Below are 22,556 nucleotides of genomic sequence, written 5' to 3'. Positions count from 1 at the left end.
CATATAATACCTTAGTTAAAAAAAAATGAGAAAGAAAAAAAAAAGCCTAAAAAAAAGTCTAAGGCAGTGGTCACCAACCTTTTGGACCTCACAGGCCACGAGTGGTCTTCAGACCACAGGCTGGCGACTGCTGTTCCGGACGATTCCTTAAACCAGTGCGCGCCAGCCTCTCGGACCTCACGGACCACCGGCTGGTGACCGCTGGTCTAAGGGGCTCCGTTTTGGGACATGTAATTCTTCTTCTCTCTTTCTTATTCAGAATATATATATTTAGAATATATACTTACTTAGAATAATACAGTGGAGAGGTCAGCAGACTACTGCTCACCTTGGCCTATCTTCTAGCCCTTGAACTAAGAATGGTTTTTACATTTACAAAGGGTTCTATGAGAAAAAAAAAAAAAAGGTAAATATTCATTGTCACAAAGCCTATTTACTGTCCGCCCTTTCCAGAAAAAGTGTACCAGTGCTTGGCATAGAGCTTTTTAAGCATTTTAAAACATCAAATTTATGATTAAAATAAGGCCATTTGATTAATTGCTGAGGAGAGAGGACAAATATGTTATTCTTTTCTGATCCCTACAAAACCAAGCTTAGCAGTGGCACAGTGGAGAGATGGTGAATATTGAATTATTTTTAAGATAGATATGCTTTGCCCCTGAGTTTCCAAAAACTAAATGTTCTAAATGTTTTGAAATTAAAGTTTTGGCAAAGATGATATTGAAACTGAATGTTAGGAATACAGATGAGAGAATAAGTGTTTATAGGAAAACAAAGGGAAGGTAAATAAATGGATTTTGTTTGTTATTAATTTTCATGTTTTGTGGAATGTTCTAGACTTTAAGAAGCTTCATGAGGCCCATTTTAAGGAAATGGAGTCCATTGATCAATATATTAAGAGAAAAAAGAAAAATTTTGAACAACACAATTCACTTAACGAACTGAAGGTAATTATGTTCTTAATGGGACTAAATATTTTATTTTAATCTTGGTACCATATATACACCATGGTTAATACAGCCAGCTTTTGATGGATTTGTGGAATGGATTTGTTTGAGTTTAATGCATCTTTATTATCTTAAATTGCTTTCCCCTACCATGAGAATTTTCAAAACCCTTCAAATAAACTTTTTTTTTCTTTTTTTTATGAATGAATTGAGTCTTCACTATACAGAATAAATTCCAAAGTGGAAATAAGTTATCCTGTTTTCCACATTCAGACATTGTGCCTGTCCCTTTTGTTGAGGATGGACTCTATAATTATAGCCGAAGCCATCTTCTTCCCCTGTCTCTCACCTAAAGGAGAAAGGTGGCTAGCAGAGGCTACTTAAAGGCTCTCAGTGATTACTGAGCTCCCAGTGGGCCTTCAGTCCAGGTCCTGCTGGTCTCAGGGCCCCTTCAAGGAAGAAAAGGTGATAAAGTCAAGCCCCGAGGTTGTTACTGGAGTAGGGAGTCGATGACATCCTCAAAAGTTGATGCTACTATCATATGTGGTATCAGGTGTTCAAAGGAGGCTAGGGAAACATTTATTTTAGAATTTTTAAAATATATATTTTATTGATTTTTTTACAGAGAGGAAGGGAGAGGAATACAGAGTTAGAAACATTGGTGAGAGAGAAACATCAGTCAGCTGCCTTCTGCTCACTCACCACTGGGTGTGAGCCTACAACCAAGGTACATGTCCTTGACCGGAACCAAACCTGGGACCCTTGAGTCCGCAGGCTGATGCTCCATCCACTGATCAAACAGGCTAAGGCTATTTTAGAATTTTTTTTTTAAATATATTTTATTGATTTTTTACAGAGAGAAAGGGAGCAGGATAGAGAGTTAGAAACATCGATAGAGTCATCCATCAGCTGCCTCTTGCACACCCCCTACTAGGGATGTGCCTGCAACCTGAATCGAACTTGGGACCTTTCAGTCTGCACTCTATCCACTGAGCTAAACTGGTTTCGGCTATTTTAGAATTTTTAATAAAACTTAACCACCTGCCTTATTTCTCCCAAAGTATTTGAGGCATTTTGTGGTATTACAACACAAAACAGTGTAAAGTTGATTGAAAAAGGGCAGAAGCCCTAGCCAGTTTGGCTCAGTGGATAGAGCATTGGCTTATGGACTAAAGAGTCCTGGGTTCCATTCTGGTCAAGGGCACATTGCCCGGGTATCGGGCTCGATCCCCAGTAAAGGGTGTGTAGGAGACAGCCAGTCAGTGATTCTCTTTCATCATTGATGTTTCTATCGCTCTCTCCCTTCCTTTTTGAAATAAAATATATATATTAAATAAATAAATAAGGCAGAAAATGAGCACTGTTAGCAGATACTTTGTCTATTATATCAGAAACTTGGTTGAGTTTTTAGTTTTCTGCCAACAGGGAAATGTACTGGGTGATAAATTCTAAATAGTAAAACACACACACACTAATATATACACACACAGAAACTCCATAAACTTCTTCCTGAGACGCTTAATCTTGGGTAATAACATTCATTTGAACAAGATTCATAAAACCACTGTTATACAGTCAAAGACACTGTTTATCAGTCTTCAAACAGTGACAAAGCCAAGTCATGGCATTAAACATCTCCATTCCTTTATACCGATCAACAATGTGAGTAGCCAAAACCGATTTGGCTCAGTGGATAGAGTGTCAGCCTGCAGACTGAAGGGTTCCAGGTTCAATCCGGTTAAGGGCATGTACCTTGGTTGCGGGCACATCCCCAGTAGGGGACGTGCAAGAGGCAGTTGATTGATGACTCTCTCTCATCGATGTTCTTAACTCTCTCTCTCTCTCCCTTCCTCTCTGTAAAAAAATCAATAAAATATATTTTTTTAAAAATAAAAACAGCCGAAACCGGTTTGGCTCAGTGGTAAAGCGTCGGTCTGCGGACTGAAAGGCCCCGGGTTCGATTCCGGTCAGGGGCATATGCCTTGGTTGTGGGCATATCCCCCAAGGGGGGTGTGCAGGAGGCAGCTGGTCAATGTTTCTCTCTCATCAACGTTTCTAGCTCTCTATCTCTCTCCCTTCCTCTCTATAAAAAATCAATAAAATATATTTAAAAAATAATAATAATAATAAAAAATAAAAACAAAAATAAAACAATGTGGGTAGAAAATCCAAAGAGGAGATATTTAGTATGTCCGAAATATTTTCATAAATATTACCAAGGGCTATCACTACAATCACAGTTGAATATAAATGAGTATCTTATTTTTTAGTGCTAGCCCTATCTGAGTGAGTTTATTTCTAAAATCTTTCCCCACCCCCATGATTTAAGGAATTGACCTATCAGTTGGGTTTTTTAGTATGACCAATTTGGAGACCAGAGAAAAAAAAAATTACATGACTTTGACATCGCTGACATGAAGTTTGGAGATTGGTCATCTAGGTAGTAACAGTAATAAATGAGCAATGATCCTAGAGAGAATCATCCTAGTGTGACCAATCTTTCCCTGACTTTCATGATTAGAAAAGGGATACCTATTGGATTTGGTTGCCAAATGGCCCTCTGCAAAGATCAGAAAACTTGTGCTGAGATACCTGTTTACTTTATTAACAGTGGTAATGATAAAATTAAAAAAATTTTGATACTATGAAAAAAATCTCAATTGAATCTCTCTGATCATTCGTTTATGTTGTATACCTTCTATACTAATAAAAGGGTAATATGCTAATTAGACCAGACATCTTCCAGACATACATCTGGATGTTCTTCTGGACAAAGCCACAGTGGCGGGAACTGAGGCAGTTAGGGGCGACCCTGCCAGCTCAGGGAGGGAGGGGCAGTTGGGGGTGACCAGGCCGGCAGGGGCAGGCAGTTATGAGTGACCAGGCCAGCAGAGGAGGGCAATTGGGGGCAACTAGACAAGCAAGGGAGGGCAGTTAGGGGTGACCAGGCCTACAGGGGAAGGCAGTTTGGCAGGGTCTCCCTCTGCAGGACAATCTATCTGAGGACCCCCTCATTGATTGTCCCACAGAGGGAAGCCCGGGCCACTGTCCCGCAATTCTGTGGCGGATATGCAGGGCCGACCAACTATCACCCCACAGAGGGAGGCGACTTGTGGGGATGGGGTTTGGGGGGCAGCGCCGCACAGATTGCAAGCATGGGTGTTGATTCAGGATCAGCAGCAGCGGGAGTGGGGCCAGCTGCTGGCAGCCAGGAAAAGAAAAGCCCCAATAGACCAGGCCTAGGGAACCTACTCTTGAGGTCCCAGATTGCGAGAATGGGCAGGGCTGGGCTGAGGGTCACCCCTCCCCCCTCTTCCCTGTGCAGGAATTTTGTGTACTGGGCCTCTAATATGTTATAATTGGCTCTTTTAATTTGCTTATTTATTTTTTTTGCATATTTATAAGCCAATTATATATATTATCTATAATAATAAAATGGTAATATGCTAATTAGACCAGATAGCTGAACGACTTTCCAGGTGTCATTCTGGATGTCCTTCTAGATGCCGCCACAATGGGGCCGAGGCAGAGGCAGTAAGGGGAGATCATGCAGGCAGGCAGGTGAGCAGTTAGGAGCCAGCCAGTGGTCTTGGATTGTGAGAGGGTGCATGCAGGCTGGGCTGAGGGACCCCCCATCATGATTTCATGTATGTTATAAATATTTGCCCACAGTTTATCTTTTAACTATATTAATAGTGTCTTTTATCTTGTGGAAGGTGTTTTTGTTTTGTTTTTAGTTAAAACTAGCCAACTTTTCATTTTAAGGCTCAGCTGTTTTCATACACTACCTATCCCAGGATCATAAAAATGTGCTCTTATATTTATATTTACTATTTTGTTATTTTCCCCTATGTTTAATCTTTAACCCATGTATTTATTTTTGTGTGTTATATGATTGACTTATTTGCTTTGTTAAAACAAGATTTTTATAGCTGCTTGGCTGGTGTGACTTGGTGGTTGAGCATCAACACATGAACCATGAGGTCATGGTTTGACTCCTGGTCAGGGCACATGCCCAGGTTGTAGGCTCAATCTCCAGTAGGAGACATGTAAGAGGCACTCAATTAGTGATTCTCATCATTGATGGTTTGTTTTTTTGTTTGTTTTTTAAATATATTTTTATTGATTTTTTACAGAGAGGAAGGGAGAGAGATAGAGAACTAGAAATGTCGATGAGAGAGAAACATCGACCAGCTGCCTCTTGCACACCCCCTACTGGGGATGTGCCCGCAACCAATGTACATGCCCTTGACCAGAATCGAACCTGGGACCTTTCAGTCCGCAGACCGACGCTCTACCACTGAGCCAAACCGGTTTCGGCGGTTTGTTGTTTTTTTTTAAATAAATCTTTATTGTTAAGATTATTACAGGTGTTCCTCTCCCCCCACCCCATACTCCCTTTCACCTGATTCCCCACCCCACCCCATGCCCTTTCCCCTGCCACTGTCTTCATCCATAGGTGTAACTTTTTTGTCCAGTCTCTTCCTGCACCCCTCATACTTCCTTCCCTCTGAGAATTGTGAGTTCACTCCCTTTCTATATCCCTGATTCTATTATATTCATCAGTCCATTCTGTTCATCAAATTTTGTATTCACTTGATTTTTAGATTCACTTGTTGGTAAGTATGTATTTGTTGTCATTTTGTTGTTCATAATTTTTATTTTTACCTTTTTCTTCTTCTTCCTCTTCTTAAAGAATACCCTTTAGCATTTCATGTAATCCTGGTTTGGTGGTGATGAACTCTTTTAGCTTTTTCTTGTCTGTGAAGCTCTTTATCTGACCTTCAATTCTGAATGATAGCTTTGCTGGGTAGAGTAATCTTGGTTGTAGGTTCTTGCTGCTCATCACCTTGAATATTTCTTGCCACTCCCTTCTAGCCTACATTGTTTCTGTTGACAAATCAGTTGACAGTCATATGGGTATTCCCTTGTAGGTAACTAACTGTTTTTCTCTTGCTACTTTCAAGATTCTCTCTTTGTCTTTTGCTCTTGGTATTTTAATTATGATGTGTCTTGGTGTAGTCTTTTTTGGATTCCTCTTGTTTGGGGTTCTGTGCACGTCCTGGACTTATAAGTCTATTTCTTTCACCAGGAAAGTTTTCTGTCATTTCTTCTTCTAATAAATTTTCAGTGTCTTGCTCTCTCTCTTCTCTGGCACCCCAATAATTTGGATGTCGGTATGCTTAAAGTTGTCCCAGAGGCTCCTAACCCTATCTTCATATTTTTGGATTCCTTTTTTTTTCCTGGTTGGGTGTTTTTTGTTTTCTTTTATTTCAGATCTTTGCGTGGTTCTTGGGGTCCTTTGATCTACAGTTGAATTTCTGTATATTCTTTATTTCAGGCAGTGTATGCTTAATTTCTGACTGGCCCTTTTCCATTTTTTTTGGCATTCTCATTAAGGTCCTTGAAGGTCTCACTAAGTTCTCGTAGGTCTAATCAAGTTTCTCAGTGGTTTTTAGAAGATTCTTGAGTAACCTTATCAATGTGGTTTTGAACTCTATGTAAAGTAGTTTGCTTTCCTCCATTTTTTTCATTCATGACATGTTTCTTTGTCTCCACATTTTGGCTGCTTCCCTGTGTTGATTGAGTGGCTTTGTGTGATAGGTGACCTCAGCCTCCCCAATCAACTGAGGTGGATGCTCTTGGTGCACCCTTTTGTGGGCTAAGAGCAAAGTTTTGGTGTAGTTAAGCCTTGATTGCTGTTGGTACACTGGGAGGAATTGACCTCCAGGCCAATTGGCTGTGAGGACCTACTGTGTCTATTATGGAAGAACTGCTGTGCTGGAGACACGCTCATGGGGCAGGACTTGCTTCAGTGGGGTTTTGGTGCTCACTGAGTCTGCCTCTTGATTGTGTCACTTAACGATATGAGGAATTGAAATCTGATGTCATCTCACACTGACCACTAGGTACACTGGCTTCTGGATCTCCAATGGGATGCAGGTCAGCTACTGTCTGAGGCCAACCAGCAGGAGCTACAGCGAGAACTAGTTTTCTTGCTTGGAGTTTGGAGGTTTTGGAGCTATCTGATCAGAGCTGCAGTTTGTTAGGTTAAGCTGCAATAGGGGAGGCTATTCATATGCAAAAGCCGCTGCTCAGAACTTGGGTGGGTTTGTAGATCTGGGGGTGGGGTCTCAGGGAATCACTAAGCTAGGGTGTGGCAAACAGCGATGGCTGCCAGTCAGCCATCTCAGTGTGTCCGAATTTCCGCATCCCTGCGTCTCGCACCCCAGTGTAGTAAAAAAGATTCCTGCACGAAGCTCTGCAAGCAAGCCACTCTCACTTTCTGACCTGATGGCAGATAGTCCAGCTGCTCCCTGTAGGAGTTTGGGTTCCCAGAAACTGGATTTCAGAGTAATTGGAAGCTTGTCTCTCTTTAGGTTGAAAAAAGCAATGCCCACAGCCAGCCTGGTTCACGCGCCTCTGTACCTCAGCTTTTCAGAACTTGTGCACACCTCAATGCTCTTTTCTCTTTCCTTCTAGTTGTAGAACTTCCACTCAGCCAGCTTTCCCTTGGTTCTGGGTGATAGACATTTTGTCTTTTAGTTGTAGTTTTGAAATTGTTGTGCGGGGCAGCAGTTTAGTGTTTATCAATGCTGCCATCTTGGTTTCTCCATCATTGATTTTTTTTTAAATCTCTTTCTCCCTTCTCTCAGAAATCAATAAAAACATATAAAAAAAAATTATAGAGGGTGGGAGAAGTAGGGATGGAACTATTTGTAGATTCCATATACTAATTATGTAATAAATTCTCTGAGTTTTTATTTAATAAACTCCATATCATGCTCTCAAAGTTACTATATGCCCAAGAGAACCTATTTATTCTTTCTTTCTGGCCACAGGGTCTGTTTAAGCCACATTCTTTCTCTAGTTAAAAAATACCTGGGTATTTGGGACTTGGTAAGGGCTTTCTGTAACACATTACTCAACACAACCAGAAGTTACTATTAAATCCATCACCATCACAACACAGGTATAGGGAATGGCCAGCCTGCCAGGCAGGAAGGATAGGATGAAATAATGCAGAAAGAAGGGATGATGGGGTCGAGAGATGAAAGGGGGATTGGCGGGAAATAAATGGGAGCGCTCTTTTGCACTTTGCCAAGGACACAATACTGTCTAAGAGGTAAAGCTTTAATGATATGTTTTCCTTCCTCAGAAGCGGTCCATAACTAAGGAAGTGGTGGCAACTCCAGTGGGTCGCCAAGGAAGATTCTCTATGGCTTGTACTCCCTCAAGCCAGCAGCGCTCACAAGGCCGGGCCCCGGGTGCTGCAGATCCGAGCACCTTGTATATGAAGGGGTCGGTCAAGCGTTCCACTCTCTCAGCAACTAAAATGAATGTCAGGTAAAGAACTCCAAAATGGGATGGAGGACAAGGTCTCAAAACTTTACAGCTTCTAATACATTTCAGGTGGACTACATGAAATATTTTCACATTGATAGAGAAAGAACTAACACTGGCCAGTTGGTTCATTCGTTGGAGTGTTGCCCCCTACACTGGTGGTCGGCAAGCTCATTAGTAAACAGAGCCAAATATCAACAGTACAACGATTGAAATTTCTTTTGAGAGCCAAATTTATTTTTTTATTTTAAAAGATATATACATATATTTTTTAATCATTTATTTATTTATTTATTTTTACATATTTTATTGATTTTTTTTGCCCCTCCCCCCTCCCCTGAGTTTTTATGTCCATTGGTTGTACTTATATGCATGTATACAAGTCCTTCGGCTGATCTATTATCTCCCCCAGATCCTCCTCCCCTCCTCGCTGTAATTTGACAGTCTGCTTGTTGCTTTACTGTCTCTATATCTATCTTTTGGTTCATCAGTTTATAATGATCTTTATTATCCACAAATGAGTGGGGTCATGTGGAGGAAGGGAGAGATAGTTAGAAACATTGATGAGAGAGAAACATCAATCAGATGCCTCCGGGCCCCCCACCCCCACCCCATTGGGGATGTGCCCCCAACCAAGGTACATGCCCTTAACAGGAATCAAAACTGGGACTCTTCAGTTTGCAGGCTGACGCTCAATCCACTGAGCCAAACCAGTTCAAGTATAAACACCTTTTCTGACTGCTCATTGGCTAAGCTCCTGGTACACCATTCAGTGTTCTTTGTAACTTGGGTAATAAGAATCCAAGAAGGTGATCTACAGTTTTTCCATTACACTCCTGGAGGACAAAACAAAGGTCCACTGCTAGAGAGGCTTAGAAATGTCATATCCTGCCCTAGCTGATTTGACTCAGTGGATAGAGCCTCAGCCTGCCGACTGCAGGATCTGGGTTCGATTCTGATCAAGGGCATATACCTAGGTTACAGGCTTCTCCCTGGCCGGGGCTTGGTTCAGGGCTCATGCAGGAGACAACCAATCAAAGTGTCCCTCTCACATTCTCACACTGATGTTTCTCTGTTTCTCCCTCTTCCACACTCTCTAAAAATCAATGGAAACATATCCTCAGGTGAGGATAAAAAATAAATAAATAAATAAAGGAATGTCATATCCTGTGAAAGAGACATCTTGATAATGCCTAAAGAAAGTTGTCATTTTTTCATAGTGAAGGGACTGGAATCCGTGTTGATGAAAACACTTTGGCAGCTGCAGTGGCTGGCAGTGGCTGCAGCAGCAGAGTGATAGGGCTAGTGCCTTCCCTTGATCAACCCTGTCACTTCCTGCAGAGGAGCGGGCCTAAGCCATCAGTAGGACATCTCCTGAAGGCTCCCAGTCTGTGAGAGGGGGCAGCTGGGTGGAGGGGCCCTCCCCCTCAGTGCACGAATTCATGCACCGGGCCCCTAGTCCTATATAGTAAAAGCTTAGTGTGCAAATGGTCCCCTTCATTGGGAGTTCTGGTATTTCGACCAGGGTCTAAGCTGGCTAGGGGAAGGGAGGGAGGCCCCAGCCAGTGGTGACGGCAGGTGACTGGGGGAAGGAAGGGAGGCCTCAGCTGGCCATTGCCAGCTGCTAGGGATCCTACCAGTGCACAAATTCATGCACTGGGCCTCTAGTGTTTTATAAATAAAAGTTGATTACTGATTTGCTTTAGCATAAGTGTTTTAAGAGCATCTCTATTCTGCAAAGGAGGTTCATTTGTGTGACAGTATTTACACAAATGAACGGCTGCCTCCTGGGGGTCAAGTTGGTGCATGGGGGCCCTTTCACTGCTTGGTGATGGACAAGTGGCTTTGTTTATAAGCTTGACACAGTTACTCTTAATACTACTCATGTCTTGTACTCCTCTGTCCTATTTAGGTTTTCAGCTGCTACTAAAGATAATGAATATAAGCGTTCACTGACTAAGACTCCGGCCAGAAAGTCTCCACATGTGTCCATAACTGGGAATACTCCAAAAGGCCAGGCTGTGCTTGGGACAAACAAGTTAAAGACCACAAAGGGGGATTCTGCTACAGGTGAAAAAATATATTGGTTCATTTTCAAGCCATGTAACTTTCTGAAATTAAGTTTATCTGTTTCCTTAAGCCTCTCCATATCTGTAAAACCAAAAGCAAACATTTTACCATAGCATATTTTTCATTGTATATGGGTGAGGGAAATGCTAGAATCAAAAACAAAAAACTAGTGTCTGCCTGAGGACTCCATCCCATCGAAGAGGAGTCCTAAGACGTGACTCTCCCTGAAGAGCATTCAGCCTCTTCTCAGACCCAGGGCTGAGGAGGACATGACAGCCTCCAGTGGCCTGCAGGCTCTGAAACAAACAGGATCCCAGAGTTCATGGAATCAGTGCCACACTATTGACTAGTAGACTAGGTGACCCAGAATAAGCTATGTAGATACATATCCCTGTATTAATAACAAACAAAGCCATGAATCTTTGCCACTTATGTGATTTAGGTTCCTTGTAGGCCTTATGTCTTTTAATGAAAATGTTACTATTAGTAATTTATCATTTTTAAGAAGGGTAAATAATATCAGGGAAATTCTTTAAACAGGATTCTAAACTCCCAGCTGATCATAGGAAATCTCATAATGTTTAGACTATTTGGGGAGAAGCTAATAGGGAAAACAAATCTCAGTGATTAACTTTCTTCAGTTATTCTTCTCTCCTCTTTTAACCTTACATTTGTCTTGGACTTTTCGTATAGATTATATTTTTAAGATTGAGAAGTAATACTTTAATAAAAAACTATAATCAGTCTCCCCCCTCTCCCCCCCTAATCAAGCCCTTGGGTTTTGTGTTGGCTTTTTTAGTTATTACCCCATTCAAGTTTTCAGCTGAAGCAGCACAGACTCCAGTCTCCAACAAGAAACCAGTGTTTGATCTCAAAGCAAGTTTGTCTCGTCCCCTCAACTATGAGCCACACAAAGGTATGTGGGATGTTTTGCAGTACAGACACACAAAGACCTAAGATCAACCCATTTTCCACTGAGGTTGTGACTTAGATGGAAACCTTACTTGACTGCCTAGAATTTCTGCCCCCACTCTTCATGTTTAAAAAGAATGTCCAGCCGAAACCAGTTTGGCTCGGTAAATAGATCATCGGCCTGCGGACTGAAGGGTCCCGGGTTCGATTCCGGTCAAGGGCATGTGCCTTGGTTGCAGGCACATCCCCAGCAAGAGGAATGCATGAGACAGCTGATTGATGTTTCTCTCTCACCAATATTTCTAGCTCTCTATCCCTCTCCCTTCCTCTTTGTGAAAAATCAATAAAATACATAAAAAGAATGTCCATTAAACAAATATTAAATATCTGATTCACTCACATTTTTGTTAATCAAAGACATAATTTCTAATCAATGTTACTACAAAGAATTAAAATTTCAGCCAAAATCAAGAAACTTAGAAGTGAGCCTGTGGGTTAATGAATGTTTGTTGTTGTTGTTTTTAATATATTTTATTGACTTTTTACAGAGAGGAAGGGAGAGAGATAAAGAGCTAGAAATGTCGATGAGAGAGAAACATCAACCAGCTGCCTCCTGCACACCCCCCACCGGGGATGTGCCCGCAACCAATGTACATGCCCTTGACCGGAATCGAACCTGGGACCTTTCAGTCCGAAGACCGACGCTCTACCCCTGAGCCAAACCGGTTTCGGCTGAATGTTTTCTTTACAGCTTTCAAAGGATCCCAGGCTTCTGGGAACCACCAGTCCAACAACTGGGATGTTCATTGGCCAGATGTCATTGAGCATATATTATTCTTACACCTGTAAAAAATATGAACACTTAATGTGATCTCTCTTTTGTGCTTTTGGAATTACTTTTTAAAACCATAATCATGTTTATGTAATAACTAGAGGCCCAATGCATGAGATTCATGAGTGGGGGAGGGGTCTCCCTCAGCCCGGCTGTGCTCTCTCCGGGATATAGCCCTCGGAGGATATCCGACTGACAGTTTAGGCCCACTCCCTAAGCCAGCAGTCAGACATCCTTAGCACTGCTGCGGATGCAGGAGAGGCTCCCGCCACTGCTGCTGCACTTGAAAAAGATCTTTAATGAGCCCGGTTTCCGGCTGTGAGGTGCTTCCCCTGTGGGAGCACACTGACCCCCTCCACCTCCAGGGGCAGCTCCTGCATTGAGTGTCTGCCCTCTGGTGGTGAGTACTTGTCATAGCTACCAGTCTTTCTGCCCTTTGGTTGATTTGCATATTAGCCTTTTATTATATAGGATGTTTATCTTCATTTTTATTTTTTAATATACTTTTATTGATTTCAGAGAGGAAGGGAGAGGTATAGAGAAATAAAAACATCAATAATGAGAGACTCATTGATCAGCTGCCTCCTGCACGCCCCCTACTGGGGATCAAGCCTGCAACCTGGGCACATGCCCTGACTGGGAATCGAACCAGGAACCCTCCAATCTGCAGTCCACTGAGCCAGATCAGCTAGGATGTTTATCTTTAAATTACGAATGTCAATGAAACATAACTTAAATCTTATTTAGTTGTGGTAAAAATACATCTACTTCTCTTACACACCCATTTTTTCTTCCCGAGTTTTCCCATCTGTGGCAATGGCACCTCTTTCTGTTGAGTTATCTACTGAGTCATCAGGGCAGAAACCTAGGAGTCCTCTTTGGCTCCTCACTTTCCCTTAGGCATCATCTCCAGCCCATCGGCTAGTCCTTTCACCTCTACCTTTGAAAAAGATCTTTAATCAGACCACTTTCATCTCTCCATTGTGACTCCCTTTGGTCCAGGTCATCATCATCTTTACCTGGGCTTCTAGAATGACCTCTTTGCCCCACTACAACCGTAAAAACAAACACTGTCTTGCTCAGAATCTCCTGAGGTTCCCCATCTCTTTCCAACTTCAGTCACTGCCTCCTTCCCCGACTTTGGGACAAATATTGGGTCTAGTAGTAATTAATGACGTTTTTTAACATTCGTTTAAAATCTTGCTTGGCGTTGACTTGTATTGACATAACCTTCAAACACGTGGTATCTACAGAACGTGTGAAGTACAATTAACAAGTTTTGCTTGGAAAAGTTTGTGTTTGTGTTTGGTTTTTGTTGCAAAACTAGGGCTAAGAAGATGGCGGATGAAGAGCATATTTGGCACTGCATGCTTTACAAGTTCCAATTAGGAAGAAAAGCAAGTGAGGCTGCAAAAAACATCTGTAGTGCTCTTGGTCAAGATGCAGTTGGTGCCAAAAAATGCCAGCGTTGGTTTGAGAAATTTCTCGAGGGAAATTTTTCGTTAGATGACAAGAGTGGTCGAGGCTGTGTGTCCAATTTTGATCAAGAAGCTCTTCAAGCTCTTTTGGTGCAAAATCCTCAAATTACCCAACAAGAGCTTGCAACAACTTTAAATTGTTCACAAAAAACAATTTCCAATCAATTGTGTGCACTTGGCAAAGTCCAAAAGTTTGGAAAATGGGTTCCTCATGAGTTGACCGACAACAACCGTAATCAAAGAGTCACAATTTGCAGTTCGCTCCTCTCTCGTCAAAACCGTTTGCCGTTTTTAGAGCAAATTGTTTCCGGAGATGAAGAATGGGTGCTGTATGTTAATTTGAAAAGGCAGCCTCAATGGTTGGACAAAAATGAGGCTCCGCAGCCCACGCCAAAACCTGACTTGCATGCGAAAAAAGTGATGTTGTGTGTTTGGTGGAATTTTAAAGGAATTCTTCATTATGAACTTTTACCATCTACCCAAACCATTACAAGTGCAGTGTATAGTGCCCAATTGGAAAGGTTAGCCCAAGCTTTAAGAGAAAAAGAACCCGCGCTGATTAATCGGAAGGGCGTAATTCTTCACCACGGTAACGCACGACCGCATACTGCAAGAATCACTGCTGAAAAACTGCGCCAGTTGGAATGGGAAGTTCTCCCTCAACCTGCATATTCTCCTGATATTGCCCCTTCCAATTACCATTTGTTTCGTTCTTTGCAAAACTTTCTTCTTGGAAAAAAATTTAATAATGAAGAATGCCTCAAAAATGCATTGACCGAATTTTTTGCATCAAAATCACAAGAATTTTACAACAGAGGGATTAAAATGCTTCCTGAGCGTTGGGCACAAGTAGTAGAAAACAACGGCAACTATATTGTTGATTAAATTTTGTTGAATTGTTTAAATAAATTCGATTTAAAAAAGTATTAGAAAACGACATTAATTATTACTAGACCTAATACATTGGTGTTTCAATTCCTCAGACACACCCAGCTCATCCCCACCTCCACTGTATCCCTCCGACCCACCTGGAATGTTGTTGCCACAGGCCTTTGCACAGCTTTCTCCCTCATTTTTCTGGGAAATCCACTCAGCTATCTCCAACTCCTGCCTTTCCTCACTCCCTGCCTCCCAGTCTTTACTCCTCAGCCTGGTGCACATTTCTTCATAGCATGAGTCACCACCTGATGTTATGTTACTTTACTGTTATCTACTTCTACCACTGGCATGTAAGCCCAAGAAAGCAAGGAATTTGACTGCTTGGTTCACTGCTTACGTCCCCAGCTCCTACAACAGTTCCTGGCACATGCAAGGCGCGCTCTGAAGTTTCTGCTGTGGGAATGAATATGACCACCAACTTGGCTAGCAGTAGAAAACTTGGATTAAAGCTTCATCTGTGCTTATTATTTTATATATATATGGCTAAGTTGATTATCCTAGGCAAGTCAGTTAGTTCCTTTATGGAAGGGAAAATAAGAACTACTTCAGTAGTTATTGATAAAATGGTAATTATGGGTGTGAACATCATGTTTATGAAATAGTAAACATGCAAATGATAATCACTGGTACTCAGACATAGGTCACAAACTGTAAAAATAAAGCAATACCTAAACATCTGGAATTTGTTCTAAAACCAACATAATAGCCGAAACCGGTTTGGCTCAGTGGATAGAGCATTGGCCTGCGGACTGAAAGGTCCCAGGTTTGATTCCGGTCAAGGGCATGTACCTTAATTGCAGGCACATCCCCAGTAGGGGGTGTGCAGGAAACAGCTGATCTCTCTCATTGATGTTTCTCTCTCCCTCTCCCTTCCTCTCTGTGAAAAATCAATAAAATATATTTTAAAAATAAAACCAACATAATATTCCCACTTGTTCTATTCCAAATACAATTTACGAGGTAATGATAATAACAAACTGCACAAGTGAAGTACCACTTTTTTAAATACCACTTTAATATCTATATCTATCTATCTTCCAGATGGTTAGGTATTGTTTTATTTTTAGTTTGTGACCTATGTCTGAGTACCAGTGATTATCATTTGCATGTTTACCATTTCATAAAAATGATGTTCACGCCCATAATTACCATTTAATTATATTTAGATAGATAGATTAGATAGATAGGTAGATAGAGATAAGGCTAATATGCTAAGTGTCTGACCATCCCACGTAGCAACGCCCAGCTTCCTCTCCCTAGCCACAACTAGCCCCCTTGGATTTTCTCCAGCCCAGGAACCCAACTTGCTATATAGCCAAGTGCAAACATTTCACACTTTAACCAAATGTCTGTGAAGTGTTTTCCCATGCCTCATCTCATTTGATCCTCACAGAAGTCCTGGAGTAGGTAGATAGGAGACACAGTAGAATCCTATTTTCATTAGCTGGAAAGTTTCTAGATTTAGAAAGATTAAAAGCTTGACCCCACTGAAAAGAAGTGAGAAATGGTGGACCTTAAAAATCACTTCAGGTTTTCTCAATGTGAAGAATATAGTCAAACACTGCTGCAGTTAAATATTTTACCATTTGTTCTCCCTGTGTGATCTACAATAACAATCTGCTCCATGCTGATATTTACTGCTGTGTTGCTCACAGTTACCTGAAAGAAGTTGGGGTGCTTCACTGGGCTGGAAAAAGTTTAGCTAAATCAGAAAGCAGGTCTAATTAAAAGTCACATGGCTAAGTTGATTTGCTCATGTGAGATACATATAAAGCTCTCATGGCTCCAATCGCACGCATGTATTTCGATCTGGCATTGTCAATCGTGAATTTGGTTGACACTTCTATTAGAGAGAAAGGTCAAATAGCGATATTAAAATATTTATTTTAATTTCTTTCAATGTGCATGGTTGTGCACCAGGCCACTAAACATAATACCTATGCAACTTGAAATAAACTGCTTGGTTGCAATGGTTCCTTTTAATGTGCTATGTAATGGGAGTTGCTTTTTGTTTTTAGTGTTAAGGTTTTCTTTTTTTTTTTTTTTTTTAAATATATTTTATTGATTTTATACAGAGAGAAAGGGAGAGAGATAGAGAGTTAGAAACATCGATGAGAGAGAGTCATCGATCAACTGCCTCTTGCACACCCCCCACTGGGGATCTGCCCGCAACCAAGGTACATGCCCTTGACCGGAATCGAACCCGGGACCTTTCAGTCCCCAAGCCGACGCTCTATCCATTGAGCCAAACCGGTCCCGGCAAGGTTTTCTTTTTCTTTTCTTTTTTTTTTTTTTTAAAGGTTTTCCTTTTCTTATTAATATATTTTTTTTGATTTCAGAGAGGAAGGAAGAAAGAAAAAAAAAATATCACTGATGAGAGAGAAACACTAAGGTTTTCTCTTTGGCTTTCCAATGATTAAAAAATAGAACACATGCCCAGCCAGTGTGGCACATAATTGAGCATTTACCTATGAACCAGGAGAGCAGTTTGAGTCCAGGTCAGGGCAGATGCCCATGTTTTGAGCTTGATCCCCAGTAGGGGGCATGCAGGAAGCATATCAATGATTCTCATCATTTATATTTCTCTCTTTCCCTTCCTCTCGGAAATAAATAAAAATATTATTTTAAAATAGAACATGTTATTTAGAGAAAAAATGCAATTTATATCTATGGAATATGAAATTGAAATTAATAAAAGATTTACACTGGCAAATGTCTATTAAAACAAAGTATAAATGTTGATAGCAAGCAAATAGCCGCAGATGATTAAATGTGAGTCTATAAATACAAAAGTCTTCATTGATCTTTGTCTCTGTCATAAATTAGGAAAACTGAAACCATGGGGACAATCTAAAGAAAATAAATCTCTGAATGAGCATGTAAGCAGAGTTAGCTTCCACAAGAAAACTTACAAACAACCTCCTCTTCAGACCAGGTGAGCACATAATTATCCAGTTCTATAAGTCTTTTAATTTTGAAAGTCTGTATATAAAAGCAGAACCTCTGAGGGATAGAGAGTCTCAGTAAGTGGTGTCTAAGAGGCTAGAAGTGGAATCACATATAGAGTTTTCTAAAAGTTCTAATTGTGGATTCTAATTCAATGGGTTCAAGGTGGGGCCCAAGCATCTGCGTTATTTCCAAGGCTCTACCGGTCACAAGAGGACCGTTCAGAGCGCTGCTTTCATGTGATCTGCCTGCCCAAACTGTGCGCCTGGCATCCCTCCAGATACCAGCGCCCAGGGCACCTAGCTCTGCAGATAGATGTAAATTTCTTACTTTCAGGGAAACCAGGCTTACTAGGCTTCAAGGCCCTACACAGGGGGAACCCAGGATGGTCCTTAGAGGCTTTCACTATGAAAACCAAGCTAAAGCCAGAGCTCGCCCTGGGCTGCAGCTGGTCCTGGTTGAGTCGACCCCCTGCATGAAACCCTCCTGATAGTTACCTGTCATTTGTCTTGCCTACATCCACCTGCCACCAAAATCGTGAATAACTATATTTGCTGTTAAGATCATTAACATGATCCTGGGATTCCCTCCCACATCCCTTTCATAAAAATATAGTGCTTTAAGCCAGTGGTTCCTAGTCCCAGCATTTTCACTGGACTATGTAATTTTGAGCTTGACCTTTGACTTCCAGAGTAGACATTTATCAATTAAAACTACAGGGATTGGGTTCAGGTACCAGGGTACCTTCAGGTTGCAGTTCTGTGCTTGACTTTAGAATGTATAGCCCTAACACAGCAATGATTTTCATCACAGTAAGACTGCAGCGTGCCTATAACTATGTTTTGTACAAGTTTGCTAGATACCTTTTTAAGTTTGAACATTAGCCTAACAAGTGCTTCCAAGTGGTCTGTTGTGGAGCTTCACTAGAGCCTAACATATACCTGTCCCTCTTAGGGAGGAGCAACGGAAGAAACACGAGCAAGAACGAAAGGAGAAGAAAGCAAAGGTTTTGGGAACTCGAAGGGGCCTTACTATGGCTGCAGATTAATAGTTTAACGTTCTGTAAATATTACTTTATTCCGAACCTTTTTTTGTAAATATTTTCATACTGTCCTTTCTACTTTGTCCAAAGGTCTTTTTCTGCTCTTAACTTTGTTCCTAAGTCCCTTTACAACTCAGTATTTCAATGAGATCTATCCTATACTTTTTTCCCCATCCTATAGATTCTTTTTTCCCCCCATCCTATTCTTGACCTAGATTTTTAATGTCAATTTACCCCTCCTGGCTCTAATATTAACAGATTTGCAATCCTCTTCTAGGCAAGAGCATTTACCTAGAGGTAGCTTATTATAGCACAAGCTTTAGTAGAAATTGACCAGTAATAAAGTAAGGATAGGGTAAGCTGGGGGAAGTCCCCTTTTCATCCTCCAGAGAATCTAGTCATCTTTAATAAAACAAGGGGCCATATGGGTTGGTTATGACATCAAAATTTTACCCATGTGAAGTGGTTTTTTTTCAAGCTTATGCATCTTTTGTTCAACTCATTTCATGTAATTGTCATCTCACTCAATATCTTAACAACAAAAGCCTTGCTTATTTAACAATATGCCCTGCCATGTTGAAATTTCAGGATTGCTGCTTTAAGGATTACTGTGCTGTTAAACTTCAATTTTATTCAATTTATGGGAAGACTAGAGTTTCTTAGCATCGTATCCATGTTTGTTGCACCTAAGTGGAATTTCTGAGTTTTGTACTGCTTCAGATTTTCATAAATAAAGTTTTTTCTCTCAGGGGTTGATTATTCTTTGCAAACATAATTGGCTTCCAAGATTTAGTTACCAAATAAGACGACTCCTCAAGCATCCTCTCCTGGCCGCCCACTCCCACCCCAAAAAGAAACGCCCGTGTCCTTCTTTGTATTTTCACATATACGAACCACAGAACGGGACACAGTCCTTGGAACTTAATAAACTTAGATTTTGCTATTAAGAGGCAGATATCAGATCAATCAAGAAACTTTGTGGTAACTGTCAAATACACTGCTGTTGAGAAAATAAAATTATACAACCACCTTGAAAAAGTTTAGTAATTTTTAAAAATATATATTTTATTCATTTTCACAGAGAGGAAGAGAGAAGGATAGAGAGTTAGAAACATCGATCAGCTGCCTCTTGCACACCCCCCACTGGGGACGCACCCACAACCAAGATACATGCCTTTGATCGGAATTGAACCCAGGACCCCTGAAATACCTGGCTGTAGAATTGCTGGGTTATGTGATAGACATACATTTAAATTTTTAAAGAAATTACTAAAGCTAAAACCGGTTTGGCTCAGTGGATAGAGCGTCAGCCTGTAGACTGAAAGGTCCCAGGTTCGATTCCGGTCAAGGGCATGTACCTTGGTTGCCAGCACATCCCCAGTGGGGGAGGGGGGGTCTAAGAGACGGCTGATAATGATTCCAACTCTCTGTCCCTCTCTCTTCCTCTCTGTAAAAAATCAATAAAATATATTTTAAAAAATAAATAAAACAGGCAAACTCTGTGGCCCTGGCCAGGTAGCTCGGTTACAGCGTCTTCCTCATATGCCAAGGTCATAGGGCCTATATCTGGTCAGGTCACATACAAGATTAACCTATAAATGCAAAAATAAGTAGAACAACAGATTGTTGATTTTCCTCTCAAAATCAATAAGAAAATTTTTTTAGTATTTAAGTATAAATAAAAGAATTAAATGTATATATAAAACAAAATATACAAATAGATAAAATAGACAGCCCTAGCTGGTTTGGCTTAGTGGCTAGAACCTCGGCCTGTGGACTAAAGGGTCCCAGGTTCAATTCCGGTGAAGGGCACATGTCCGGGTTGTGGGTCGATGCCCAGTAGGGGGCATGCAAGAGGCAGCCAATCAATGATTCTCATTATTTTTTTATTTTTTTAAAATATATATTTTATTGATTTTTTACAGAGAGGAAGAGAGAGGGATAGAGAGTTAGAAACATTGATGAGAGAGAAACATCGACCAGCTGCCTCCTGCACACCCCCTACTGGGGATGTGCCCGCAACCAAGGTACATGCCCTTGACCAGAATCGAACCTGGGACCTTCCAGTCCACAGGCTGAGGCTCTATCCATTGAGCCACACCAGTTTTGGCTTTTTTAAAAAATATATTTTATTGATTTTTTTACAGAGAGGAAGGGAGAGAGCGAGCTAGAAACGTCGATGAGAGAGAAACATCGACCAGCTGCCTCTTGCACACCCCCTACCGGGGATGTGCCCACAACCAATGTACATGCCCTTGACCGGAATCGAACCTGGACCTTTCAGTCCGCAGACCGATGCTCTACCGCTGAGCCAAACTGGTTTCGGCAATGATTCTCATTATTGATGTTTCTATCTCTCCCTCTCTCCTCTCTGAATTCAATAAAAATATATTTTAAAAAATAAACAAACTTTGTTATGTAAACTATACCTCAATAAAAGCTATTAAAAAGATAATTTTAGCCGAAACCGGTTTGGCTCAGTGGATAGCGCGTCGGCCTGTGGACTGAAAGGTCCCGGGTTCGATTCCGGTCAAGGGCATGTACCTTGGTTGCGGGCACATCCCCGGTAGGGGGTGTGCAAGAGGCAGCTGATCGATGACTCTCTCTCATCGATGTTTCTAACTCTCTATCCCCCTCCTTTCTTCTCTGTAAAAAAATCAATAAAATATATATATTTAAAAAAAAAGAAGAAAAAAAGATAATTAAAAAAAAAAGATAATTACATGAAAATACACAAAATAGATTGTAGGCCAAGATGATGGAAAAGCTATTAGCCTTTATATATTCTCTTATTTATTTAAACTTGTCTTTCTTAGGGTACTCTGGCTATAGTATTATAGCTTCCTTTCTCTAAGGTGACAAGAATTTATCAATTTAAACACTATTAATGAGGTTCTATATATTGATATATATATGCAATTTCTGTAATACTTTAAATGGGGAAGTTTTGGGAACATCAGTCTATTACCTGATTTAGTTTCGTGGTTCCATTAAAAGTCACTATAAAGTAAGAACTGATAAAGATCATGCAGCTTTAGAGGACCAGCTGCTCTCTGCGTACATGTTATGGACTACGTTTGTGTCATCCCAAAATTCATATGTTGAATCCCCAATTTCCAACATGATGGTATTGGAGGTAGGACCTTTGGGAGGCAATTAGGCCTTGAGGACTGAGGCCTTGTGTTGGGATCAGTGTCTGTAAAGAACGGAAAGAGACCATGTGAGGATACAGCCAAGAAGGCAGCTGTCTATAAGCCAAGAAGTGGACACTCACCTGATACCAGATATGCAAATACTTCGGTCTCGGACTTCTCAGCCCTCAGATCTGTGAGAAGTAAATGTTGTTTCAGCCACCTGGTCTATAGTGATTTGTTATAGCCGCCCGAACAACGAAGCATGTCTAGGTACGTCTTTTCTCAGGGATTTCAATAGCACCTTTATCTTAATACTACAGGCCTGATGCACAAAATTCATGCGTTGGGGGTGAGGGGAAGGGCAATGTCCAGTTTGCACCCTCTCCAATCTGGGACCCCTTGGGGGATTTCCAATTGCTGGTTTAGAACTTCCCTCTCACAATCTGGGACTGCTGGCTCCTAACTGCTTGCCTGCCTGATTGCCCCTAACTGCTCCCCTGCTGGCCCTATCATCCCCAGCTGCCCTCCCCTGCCAGCCATCTTGTGGTGGCCATCTTGTGGTGGCCATCTTATGGCAGCCATCTTGTGACATCGCATGAGGGCGTCCAGCGACACTACCTAGGCTTTTAGGCTTTTATTATATAGGATTCTTCAGCAGTCTTCCTCAAATGGATTAGAAAACAGAAGAAACCCATAAGGAACATAGTGGTCGAAGGCCATCAACTGTCATCTCAAAGACTCCTTGCCTTGGAAACCATGCAGGAATCATCTCTATCAGAAATCGTTCTAACCAAAAACAGTTATTTATATAGTATCGCTGAATCAGTATAGTAACTGCATTCTCTGAGTTAAGGTACAGTTTAGAACTTGGTTTCCCTCTATATGGTCCCTCTTAGGAGCAGCATTTAGCTT

At 41.2% G+C, this 22,556-nt stretch overlaps 1 protein-coding gene across 1 annotated transcript in view; it reads left to right on the top strand.

The window, feature by feature from the left end:
* NUSAP1 (nucleolar and spindle associated protein 1) overlaps positions 1 to 19,261 on the top strand; it is a 38,338-nt gene extending 19,077 nt beyond the window's left edge. The window contains exons 6-11 of the mRNA XM_084904830.1: positions 838 to 947; positions 8,107 to 8,294; positions 10,204 to 10,361; positions 11,161 to 11,277; positions 17,349 to 17,457; positions 18,423 to 19,261. Coding sequence (XP_084760956.1) covers positions 838 to 947; positions 8,107 to 8,294; positions 10,204 to 10,361; positions 11,161 to 11,277; positions 17,349 to 17,457; positions 18,423 to 18,516 — 776 coding nt within the window. The 3' untranslated portion in view covers positions 18,517 to 19,261. The remainder of the gene's footprint in view (positions 1 to 837; positions 948 to 8,106; positions 8,295 to 10,203; positions 10,362 to 11,160; positions 11,278 to 17,348; positions 17,458 to 18,422) is intronic.
* The last annotated feature ends 3,295 nt before the right edge of the window (positions 19,262 to 22,556 follow it).

This window comes from Pipistrellus hanaki (assembly GCF_964339955.1).
Source record: "Pipistrellus hanaki genome assembly, chromosome: 1".
Taxonomy (NCBI): Eukaryota; Metazoa; Chordata; class Mammalia; order Chiroptera; family Vespertilionidae; genus Pipistrellus; species Pipistrellus hanaki.
This window is presented reverse-complemented; position numbering and strand designations above follow the sequence as displayed.